Source organism: Hippocampus zosterae, chromosome 8 (assembly GCF_025434085.1).
Source record: "Hippocampus zosterae strain Florida chromosome 8, ASM2543408v3, whole genome shotgun sequence".
Classification (NCBI taxonomy): Eukaryota; Metazoa; Chordata; class Actinopteri; order Syngnathiformes; family Syngnathidae; genus Hippocampus; species Hippocampus zosterae.
The window spans coordinates 18522050-18534381 of record NC_067458.1 but is presented as its reverse complement, the minus strand read 5'-3'; the positions used below and the strand labels follow the sequence as shown (position 1 = coordinate 18534381).

At 45.5% G+C, this 12332-nt stretch overlaps 1 protein-coding gene across 1 annotated transcript in view; it reads right to left on the bottom strand.

The window, feature by feature from the left end:
• The window catches only part of tle2b (TLE family member 2, transcriptional corepressor b), a 56359-nt gene that overhangs the window by 33795 nt on the left and 10232 nt on the right, over positions 1–12332 (bottom strand). The window contains exon 4 of the mRNA XM_052074911.1: positions 4374–4418. Within this exon, the coding sequence (XP_051930871.1) occupies positions 4374–4418 (45 nt within the window). The remainder of the gene's footprint in view (positions 1–4373; positions 4419–12332) is intronic.

Genomic DNA, 12332 nt, shown 5'->3' with positions numbered 1-12332 from the left:
AGAGACAAAAGTGGCTCAAACATGTGGAGGCATAAGAAACGATGCAGCAAAATAATATTCATGACTGCATGTTGTAGTAGTCTGCGAATGGCTGGCAACCAGTTCAGGGTGTCCCCCGCCTACTACCCGAAGACGGCTGGGATAGGCTCAAGCACCCGCCGCGACCTGAGTGAGGATAAAGCGGTTCGGAAAATGGATGGATGGATGTTGTAGTAGTTACATTTGATTGACAGTTGCCATTTAAGCAAGGTGTGGATTCAGCTGACACGACTGACGCATTTGGGAGCAGAGAGAATAGCTTAATTGAATGAAAAGTTTTAAAGCCTCATGTTATATAATAGGCTTTTTTGTTGTTGTTTTTCAATATTGCCATCTCCCTATTCAAACTCATTTTTGGCGCGGACCACTTTGAGGTTATGTCTTCCCTCGGGGGGGGGGGGGGCATTACCAAATGAAAATAAATCAATGTATATTATTACTTATATTATTATTATATAATTATTATATCATAATTATATATATATTATTATACTTATATTGCACTTAATTGAACGCTGGTTGTTGTTTTTTTTCTTCTTCTTTCTACCTACATTCTAGCTGCTGGAGGCTGTAAATTTCCCCAGTGTGGGACAAATAAAGGATTAAATGAAATTAAATCTTATCTTACTTGTACGCGACAAATTGATGGATTGCCAGTTTTGAAATCAGTCAAATCAACTACAATAGTTTGTTCAAAGGTGAGTGTTACAAAAGAACATTATTTATTACACATTTGACATTTCGGTGCAGATTTTAGCAAGGATCAGGGAAATTGACACACATGATTTGTTTTTGCGGGCCAAATAAAATGACGTGGCGGGCCGGAACTGGCCCCCGGGCCTTGAGTTTGACACCAGCGGTGTACGTGATTCTACCATCCCTGAGCGTGCTTGAAGCTTTTTAATGAGGTTCCCTCGTCGTTATTGTCTAGCGTGGTTGTCGCTGCCATTGGCCAGCTGAGGACATTCTATTCACCACGCGGCCCCTTGAAGACAACTTCTGATGCCAAGTAGGAAATATCTTATTCCCTGTCGTACCACTTGTCCTTTTTTCTTTTTTTTTTCTCCCTCCTAGGCTGCACTTCAGCAGGCTATGAGTACTTTAAACCGGTCCAGCAAAGCCTTCCGTCTCATTCATGCATTCACCACACTCCTCAGGGCGGAACAACACGGCCCGCCCAGGCCATTCGAGCAACTCGGGAGAAGCCGCGCAGGATACTGTAAGGTTTGAAATTCAAAGTCTGTGCGCATAGAAACTGGGGGAGGAGACGGGGGGGGGGGGGGGGGGGGGGATGATTTGTCGGGAGAGGGGTCGCATCACTGCATGCGGAAGCGGCAGCAGAGAAGAAGGACATCCGTAGCGTCGTCGGAATAAATATGAGACAGACGGCGCGGCTTGTTATTTATCCTGTGTGGTTCAAATCTTTAAAGTGGAAAAAGAGAAGAGGAAGAAGCGAGAGCACCGAGTGAGAAAGATGGTGGTGGTGGTGGTGGGGGGGGGGGGGGGCAGGTGGTGTTACAGCTCAATTAATGCTGGCACACGCGACGGCCACGCCGCTCATGATGATGACGACGATGATGATGATGATGAGCAGGAGGAAGACAGAGACTGATAACGGGATGTTAAAGAGGAAGCTGGAAGCGGGAGAAAGGGAGGAGGAGAGGAAATAAGAGCAGATACTATTAAATCTATTCATGAATCGTAATATCTCAGTGCAGCTCCTTGAAGTCTCCCTCTCGCTCTGCCCCCCCCTTACCCCCTCCGTTGCGCCACCCTCCACCGCTTTCTTTTCCAGCTTCATCTCATTTCATCTCTTCTCAGAGGTCTTTATCAATCGCTCCTTCATCTCCATCCTTCCTGTTTACGCTCCCCCCCCCCCCTCTTTCATCCGTCCAATTTATCTCGATCCTTTACGCATTTCTTCGATATCGGCTTTATTTCCCCGGATAAACTGGGTAAACTTCAAAGTTTGCTTTTTTTTTCTTCTTCTGATGCTTACTTGATGTGAAAATGGAACAAAATGCAAGGGACCTCGGTTCACCACGCCCCCCCCCCCTCCCGGCATTCATTTCTGTAATTTTACAACACTAAAGCGTTTCCTTTTCGAGAACAAAGACGGAACCTCACGAGAAAAAAATAATAATAATTTTGACTCGGGCGGCACGGCGGTCGATCGGTGAGCACGTCGGCCTCACAATGCAAAGGCGCAGCGTTCGATTCCTGTGCGGAGTTTGCATGTTCTCCCGTGTGTCCGCGTGGGTTTCCTCCGACTACTCCGGTTTCTTCCCACAATTCAAAATCGACAAAAGACAATTTCATCTCTATAAAGTAGTCATCTTGCAAGAATAAAGATGATATTTTCAATAATATTGTTGCCGCTTTCAGGGGAGGGGGCGGGGGGGGGGCAAAAAAAGTGAACAATCCTTATTGGACAGTGATTTATTTTGAAGCAGTAATACTCCAAAAAAACGGACCACTCATTCTGTTTTCTTTCAGCTGCGGTGTGTTTTTTTTGGAGGTCTATTTTCAATTTGCAACCGCACAAATCAATGCCAGATGAGGGAAAAAAATGGTCATAACTTACTCTACTTGGCAATAAGAGGAACAATATGTGACTGTTTCAATCCTTAAAGTGTGTGTGTGTGTGTGTGTTTAATGCGGTTTGACAATTCAAAGTCATTCTCCAGCCTCCGCATTTGAGCATTTCATTCCCTTGTGTTTCTCTGTCAATACTCATGTCGGGTGTCAGCTTTTGGAATCGATGCGACCTATCCATCTGTCACCGGAATTGCGCTTGTTTCTCGCTTTACGAGTGCAACGAAGCGATCATAAAAAAGTCATTCATGGCTTTCCCGTTTCCAAAACGTGGCCCATGTCTGCGGCTGAAGACCAGAGAGGAACTTGTTTTTGGTGAGAATACAGTGCAGAGAGAAGAACTTCAAACACGAGAGTCGAAGGGAACCACGTAATGGATTTTTTTTTTGGGGGGGGGGGGTCTTGTTTACAGCCTTTTGTCCATGCGTGTACACGGCATTTTAGGTCAAATTGAAAACCAGTTTTTTTATTTTTTAAATACCCCACCTTACATGTGTTTCAATAAACAAGCTGTTGATTTTTTTAATTTTTATTAACCTCGGTTCACTATTAACCCTTTGAGGGACAGTGGTCACTACAGTGGACAGCCTATCACGTTATCAGGTCACAGGTTATCATTATTGCCGCATGAAAGGCTGACGTGGTCGCTTGTGCTTTCTGTGCGTCACATATTAGTCTTTTTTTTTTTTTTTTTTAGTCCCCAGTATGGCTCCCAAGAAAGTCAACCGTGATTGATTGCGCTATCAGGAAACCCTGATGTCAGCTTAGTGCTGCGCTGGTTAGGTAAGCCCTCCTCAGTCCCTTGCTGCCAGAGCTGCCGTACAGGAGTGAGAGGGAAATGAGAACGACGAGGCACTCGATAGTCCACGGCATTTTTAACTCATTCAGAACCAGCCAATTCTAAACCAAGTCTGAAAAGACGTTTAAGAACGTCTTTGGGAGTGAATGAGTTATAGGAAGCGGAATCTATGTTGTTGTTGGTAAGATTAATGGGTTACTGGAATTTTATTCTGCCGAATATCAGGATCTTCAACGACTTAAAAAGAAAATTAAAAGGCAGTCGGGCCCTAATTTTATGTCGTATATTAACTATGTGCGAGACGGTGAATCAAAAAAGCAGCCTTGAAAGTTGTTATCGTGATAAACAAACCGCTGCAGTCAAGTGAGCGTTACCGCGCCGCGAAGACGGAAAGGCGCTGGTTAGACGTCGGTGCGCTGTCATTCCCTTAACTGACAAATGACACCGTGATTGCGGGGTAATAGCTGAGCGCACAAGCGCTCGTTTGACTGCATTCGAATTTTACAAACACGCAGCTGCTTTTGGAACGTCGAGCATGCTGGAACAGGTACACGCGGTAACTAAATTGTGTTCATGTTTTTGTTTTTCTTAAGGTGACTTCATTTAGGTTTGAAACTAAACAAAGCACTAATTACATCTGATGTTTTTTTTGTTTGGAAAAAAAAAACGTGTTGGCCAATTTGCCAACCTTGTTTAAATATGTGGAGGCGGAGCAGTCGTCGAGGGAACAAGAATCACTAAAATAATCCCCCCCCCCCCCCCCCCCCTCCGCCCACACCAAATGACAAAGTGGCATTCGGTGTTTTGAGTGTGTAAAAGAAAAACAATTACCTCCTACCGCCTACTCTGTAAATGCACGCACACGCGGATGCACGCATACCCCGTTACGGACGTTCAGCTCCTCAGTGTGAAAAAGAGAAAAAAAAAAGTCTCTCCTTACCTGTTTGTGCATCTCTATGTTGAGTCCGTAGGACATTTCGTAGTACTGCGGAGACAAACAAAAAAGACACGCATTGGTCAGAAGGTTTTTAACGGAACGCCTGACATCTGTTGCTTTGCAAAGCTCCGAAATAGGAGTGGACCCTAATGCAAACCATCTCGGAATCCCATTTGGAACCAAGCCCTTGGTTCACGTCTACCATGTTGAGACCCGCAAAAAAAAAGTCTTAAAAATGCACACCTGAAAAGCAATTTTCGTTTTAGGGTTCTTTCCAGGTCCCAATTTGTTGCGTACACGCATTTTTGTGCAACATTTTGCTTTTCGGCCAGAGATGCATTTCAAATTTGAGCGCGAAAGTAAATGAACTATGCTATACTCGGTTGCAATTCTGGAAGATCTTGGCTGTGAGACGGAACAAACTCAAGTGGAAACCTGAGCCAGCTGAAGACTTGCGTTGCTCTTCAAAATCTCCATTTCCTTGCCAATTTTTTTTTCCGGCCCTCTCCTTTCCGTATAACATCTGTTGAGTCATCATCCTCAGGTGTTTTTCATTTTTTAGTTCACGGCACTCTGTCATGTCCGTCAATTTTTTTCCCCCCTTAGCTTTGAATGTGTTCTCTCTCTCTCATCCTCACGGAGCGCCGTTGCGTACTTAACTCTGTCTTCCTATCACTTTCGTCGATGCGAACCTACAAAAAAAGCAACCGCGAGCCATCTCGGAATGTCTTTCACATATGGAAACACACACTTCACACATCGCACCTGACAACTCGAAGCTATTAAAACTCTCCCCGAGTCACGTCCACATAAAAGGCACGTGACGTCTCACTTCATACAGTCACTTTCACCCTGCCGACATCTTTCACCGGCCTCTCCTTCAACTTGCCATAATTACCGCCAACCCTACTCTGACTCAGGCCATCTAGCCGATTGCAGTAGAACCAGTGTAACGTACCACAACGGCATGTCTACAATCGGCAACAAATGTAACTCTTTCAGGGACGGCTTATCAGTTATTAGGTTACAGGGTGGACGAAAGGGTTAGCATAGCCTATCAACGCAATTTCAAATCAAATGCAAACAGCTGATGCAGAAGAATTGAACACACAGACTGGTTAAGGGTTAGCGGCCAGCCAAACCTGAGCTCGCAACAGGCATCTCAACATTGTCATTCCTCGACACCCACGTCACTCACCAGGTCAGACGCCGCCTTGCAAATCCGCACACGTACTCAAAATCAGCCAAGCGGACAACAATAACCACCTCATGTGCATATTTTCTTGTTTTATGCAATTACTCGATTAATCCACAGGATATGTAGTAAGATAATCAATTATAAAAATATTTGAGAGTTCCGCATGAGTCGAAACCTTATATTTGGGATGTATGATGCCGCTGTGTTCTGCTGGCAAGGCTCGAATTGGTGGCCGCGACATGGAAGATGCCTCGACAGACACGCGCTTGCGAAAACTGAAAACCCGGATGTTTATCTCATTTCTGTTACGTTCCCTGCAGACCATTTAATTAAAATGCCATCCCTCAAACCGCCGCGAGGGATGCTTCTGCGACTCTCTCATGAAAATAGAATCAAGGCAAACGGAAGTCAAGTGACAAGTCGTTTGATCCTCAAGCGAGTGAGTAAATTACCATGAATTACAAAAATTAGCGGTACCCAGAATTTAGTAAGATGGAGAGAAATATCTCCAATGTCCCTTCAGCACCGAGCATTCGTGCAGCAGCAGGAACGCTTCGATCTAAAGATTTAGAAGGTAGCTGAGATCACATAGCCAAAATATCTTTTTTTTTTCAACCCTTTCTTTCGTGCACCCTGTAACCTGCTAACATGATAAGTGGTCCACTGTAGGTAGACCGTTGACACAGCAAGTGTGTGTGTATGCGCAACAGACGGTCAATAAACCAACGGGCTGACGTCAGGAAGCGTGAACGGCAAACACGGGCCCGCTCGCAGATGACACGGTGGGTGGGAAATCAGAAATGACATATATTACAAATTGTATTTTCAAATGCCCCGATTAGTATGATTGTCACTTTTCTCCTCATGTGGCCCCCGAAGGCAAGTTTGTACGAGCCGGTCGGACCCTTTTGGTCGGTCCATTGGACATTCATTCATCTTAAAAAGCTCTGACCTGTAATGTTCTCCTGATTATAACCGACGGTTATTTGGTTTCACTTTCTGTCTGCGGTCTGGAGGGAGCGTTTGCTCATTTGTCCCTGTAATCGGCAGTTACACCCTCGAGCACGGAAAAAAGAAAAAAACCCTTTTTTTTTTTTGGCTCTCGCTTTCCTATATTCTGCGGGGAAAGCCAGCTCGCACAAAAGGATCCTTATCGAAAGGGGACGACGATGTGTGTACACCACAAACCTCTGGTCCGAGTGGCGCATCTGGATTCATAAAACGTGGTGTGTGGGAGCGCCGTTTACACACGTGTGTTTGCAACTTGAACCACTGCAGAGCATGTGTGTGTGTGTGTGTGTGTGTGTGTGTGTGTTTTAAGCCTTTCATTGTTCTTTGGTGTCTCTTGGGTGAGCTTGTCTCGCTCATCTACTCGCCCACACACACACACACACACACACATACACACACGCGGACGCGCACACGCAACACACACCTCCTTTGCATCTGGACCCTCTTAAATCCTGAGAACCTCAAAATCCGACGCTTAAACCGTTAAGACAATCCTCACAAATCTCATCCAAACTGTTGGGAAGCAATTTTACACGAGTCTGCCGCGTCGTTTTCAAAACATCGAAAAGTTGCGAAGAATAACTATCAAGAAGAGTTTCACGCTTCTTGTTGCATCATCTAATCACGCCCTTCAAAACTTTGGCAGTAAAGTCTCGTCCATCTGTTGGGTGTACCGGGTTCAAATTTGGTGGCATTCCGCTACGATCCCAAATGACTCCAAAAAACAGCAACTTTAGACCAAAATAGCAACTGTACCCGGTGGTACTTTGCATTTCGCAGCAGTTTGTTTATTGTGAGTGACACGCATGCTTGGAATTGTGCCAATCACAGGCATTGATTGGGGGTTACGTCCAATATAGTTATAGATACTTATCAGGGTGCCGAAGTTTGCAAAATTTCTTGACTTCTTGACTATGTTGAAAGCCCGCAAAGGGTGACCGCAAGCTTTATAGTCTTTATGGCCTTTTTGTAATAGAAGTCCTGGTGTGGAAAAAAAATGGTAACTACAGTCAGCATGATTACATAAATAAACAAAACATATTTTTCTCAAAAGTGTGTGATTGGAAAAAAATAATAAAAAGACTCGGAATTGAGAATTGTTAGGATGGTTGTCCGTCTCCGTGTTCCCTGCGATTGGCTGGCAACCGGTTCAGGGTGTCCCCCGCCTACTGCCCGAAGATGGATAGGCTCCAGCACCCGCCACCGCGACCCTTGTGAGGATAAAGCGGGTCAGAAAATGGATGGATGGATGGATAGGAACCAAACGGAATCGTAAATCATCCAAATTCAAAACGATGCTCAACCCTAATTAGGGCCCTCGACTTTTGGACAAACCCGAATCTGTCTTTGAAAATCAAATCAAATCGGGTATGTTCGATTTGCTTTCCGTCAAATTCACCGATGCAAAGGCTAACAACATGAAAGGCGTCCTGGCTGGTCCAGCAGCTCTTTTATGCTCCGTCTCCGTTTTATATTCCCAGCTGACACGCACAAGCCTTTTACGGTCTCGTACACCTCCGTCATTACTCTCTTATCGTTTCTGCCGCCTTATCCTCAGCTCCTTCCTTGCTTTGCTATTACCCGTTTTGATGGAAGGGGGAAAGAAAAAAAAAAAAGTTACCGAAATGTCGAACACAGCGTGTCATTCTGAATCTGACAGGGGAGCTGCGTGAGGAGAAGGAGGCGGAGAGAAATGCGATAATAGACGCACATAGTCCAGAGTTGCTGACACAAGCGGAGAGCCGCGACTTCGGATGACCCGGTAGAGCACCGGAGAATCGCGACCAGTCTAATCACACGAATGGATTTCAGGCCCAGACACAAGCTACTATTAAACATTGATTTGATTCTTTTTTTTTTCCATTTATATAAAAATTACAAGCGAACCAAGGAAAAGGGAACAGCTTTTGGACACCAACGTTTTTATGTGCTCATCAGGGAACATTCCGTTTGTTTGGTGTCTTTTTACAAACACGAGTAAAGGCAACTCTGTTATTAATCAAGTCATTCTTTTTCATTCTGAATTTTGATGAAGCGATATTTTGTCTCTGCAGCACGGCCGATTAAGAACAGCGGACTCCTGCAGAGCCTTTGGTTCTCTGCGACACACACGATTGATGCTTGTTTTTTTGGGGGGGAATTTTCAACTCAAGCCATTAGTTTTGTAATATTTATCAGAGCAACGATGTAATTTTTTTCCCCCCGTCTTCATTTTCTACCTTAATTGACAGAAAGAAATGGTGTGGGAGTAGTGCCTCATATTTACAGGGTATTCAGAAAAGTATTCATAGCACTACAGTTACAGCCTTCTTCCCAGATGTTGGAGGTTTTGGGAGGGGGGCTGGCGGGTCCCGTAAAACTGATGGATTTGCGAGGAATGGGCAAAAGTGTGCCAAGACAGGTAAGCCAAGCTGGTGTCATCAGTTTTGAAAAAGGCTGTAATTGCTGCCAAGTATTGAGAAAAGGCCGTGAATACTAATGTAATATATTCTCCCCCCCTCCCCCACCCCCAAGGATATTTCCCAAATTCTCAACAAGAAAATATGGTGTTGCATGAAAAATTTAACTAATCCACTTTGGAACATGGCTGTACAGAAACAAAAATATGGAAAAAGCGAAGCGTTGGGAATACCCGTCCCAATGGACTATGAGTGTGCAGAAAATCACCAAGTATTAAAAAAATAAATAAAAAGACGTGTGTTAATGCCAATCTAGGTCAAGGATCATAAGACTACAACCATATCGTGCTCCATGTGCTAGTACTGTAGTTTGGACATAGTGCCGGGTATGTTCAAATTCAAAACCTGAGACAAGCAAGATCACTTCATGAGCACCGCCCCAGGTCTACAATTTCATCTCTCCAGGGAGGAGTTTTGCACTTGACGTGAGTGTGATTAGCCACAATGAATCCTTAACTGACACACAAGAACAACAAACACACGCGCGCACGCTGGAGTTCCATGAAAGCAGTGAAATCTGAGAGTCGTGAATTATCAATGCAACAAAGAACACAGCCCCTTACACGCTGCCTGTTTGATAGAAGCGCCTTGACGCTTGGGTGTCTTCGTGCCAGCCTGTGACATGACATACTGCCAATAATTCACGGTGCAAAGTAGTGAGTATACTCAGTTCAAGGTGGGGGGGGGTGGGGTGGGGGGGGGGGGGGAGAACATCTTTAAAACTCAAAAAAATATATACAGTAAATCCTCGTCTCACCCCGCCTCGGGTGGTGTCCGTCCCTCATTCAGCTCGGGTCCTCTACCAGAGGCCAGGAAGCTTGAGGGTTCTGCGCAGTATCCTTGCTGTTCCCAGCACTGCACATGTCTGGACTGAGATGTCCGATGTTGTTCCCGGGATCTGTTGCAACCACTCATCCAGTTTGGGGGTCACTGCCCCGAGTGCTCCGACCGCCACAGGCACGACTTTTCATCACACCTCTCTGGGCCTCCGTCAATTGACTCACATCTTTCTGAGCCGCCTTGATCTCAGCCTCCAACCGTCTTCTCCATGGTGGGTAACGTATCTCATGGCTTCCATGGTTGCTCTTATAGCCAAGCATCTCAAGGATCACTGATGCCGAAGCGTATATCAGCTCATTGGTTTCCGTGATCGTTACGGTAGGGATCGCCCTCAGTGCTGCATTCACAGTTTCTATGAGACTTTCAGATGGTACTTCACATAGCCGTTGTAATCGGTTTCTAGGTTGCCCAGCTTTCATTCTCGCCATGATCTTAGCTGTCAGGTCAGTTGCTGCCTCGCTCAGCATTTCATTCATTGGGGCTTGCCTCCCAATCTCTTGTATGACCTCCTCCTCCTCTGATCTGGCAGCCTGGGGCCCTTCACCATGGAACCTGCGTTGTACATCATCAATCTCAAGTTGTGACAGCAGTTGCCGTTTGTGGATGTTGGAACGCTGAGTTACTAGTTGTTTCGTGGTCAACCGTGACTGTGGGTTTCGAAGTAACCATTTAGCCCCCATTCTCTGCATGTAACCCCTCTGACTAGGGTTGCTTGAGTAGTATACATACGCACACACTATGCATGAGTTCGCCATCTTTCTCCCATTCCTTCCCACCACCACATTCTCAACTCTTCTCTCGTCTTCAGTCATTTCCACTTTTCTCTCCCATCCGTATCAGTTATCCATCTGTGTCGTTCTCCCGCTCTCACCGGTCCCCGCTTTTTTTTTTCCCACCCGTCCGTCTCTTCATCCACGAGTCACTTTTTTTTCCTCCAGTCTGACACAGAGTGATTTTTTTCCCTCTCAAACAATCTTTGCCTTCGAGACTCAATATCCCTGTGCTGACCGTACCTCCTCCTCCTCCTCCTCCTCCTCTTCACACCGACTGTCATCTCTGAAACCTGACCGAAAAGCATCGTGTCACGGTAGCGGGCCAGTGCACAACGGTGAGTCGGTGTTAGAACTAAAACAGCCTACCGAGCTAACCTGTAAGGACAGGAACTGCACGCATAGCCGTTTTAGTATCCAAGTAACAGAATGGGCGGAGTGTGGATTATTTATTTTGGTTCTATTGACTCCGGTGCTTCTGTTCATTTCTATTGTGCAAGGTGATTATCATCCATGACAGGCAAGAGAGAGTGTGCGCGTTTATTATGACGCGTACATTAGCGGTGGAGCAGCTTCAGTTATTTTTTTTCTGTCTTCGACGCAAAGGTGACGATAGTCGAGTCACCGGTTGTTAAGCAGCGACATTATTGCTATCTTCGTGCCACCACTGTCGGTTTTCCGTTCGTTCGAGGCGCAACTGCAGGTTTGCAGTGCCAAGCAACCACCTGCTGATTGATGCGAAGCGCCTGCGTTGCGAATGCCACAAAACGCAATTGGCGATTTATTAATTCAACCCCTAAAGTAACATGCATGGCGGAAGTGTAAATTCGAGTTGTAGCGCGTATTTATTTTGAGCATATGTGGCAGTTTGCGTCAATAAAGGGCAAAGAGCGACAGCATGTTAAGCACACATTTCTGCATGAAAAACAAAAACAAACTAAAGTTAGCTACTTCACCCAGACAGATATTGTTCAGTTCACTCATCATTATTCTTGATTTTGCTCAGAGCCTCACACTGGAGTGGTGGTTAGCATGTCTGCTTTGCGTTTGCATGTTCTTTGCGTGCATTGTGTGGGTTTTCTTCAACGACTCTGGCTTCCTCCCACATTCCAAAAAACATGCAAGTTGATTCGCTGGAGACTCTAAATTGTACATACTGTAGGTGTTCATGTCACTGCAACCAGTCCAAGATGTACCCTGCTAGCAAGGGTAGGATGCAATTCAACCAGGACCCGAATGAGGATAAGCACGAGCGAAAATGGATGGAGTTTGCTGCCATTTCTTTTTTATGTCTGCGTTATTTGTTTCTCACCCTTGTGTGTATTTGTAAATGCATCAAGCCATCTCTCACTCGCCATCCTTCTATTTTTAAATTCCTGCCTTCCCATCTGTGCGTCTATCCAGCTTAAAGTCCTGATCCGGCCAGCCCTCCCAGGTTTATGAAAGGCGAGCAGCTTTGCAGACGGTGCATATCAAATTCTGCTCAGCTCTGCGTGGATTTTGTACCACAGACAAAGGCTTACAATACATGTGAGCCTTTAGTCGCACATAGACACCGACAAAGAGGAGCTCAGGCTGCAGGGGGGGAGAAAAAATGGAACAGAACAGGGAAAAATGACCGTGGGAATGGAGAAATATACATTATGAAAAGTATGCAAGCGCTAACGCAAGATCTGATCCTTTT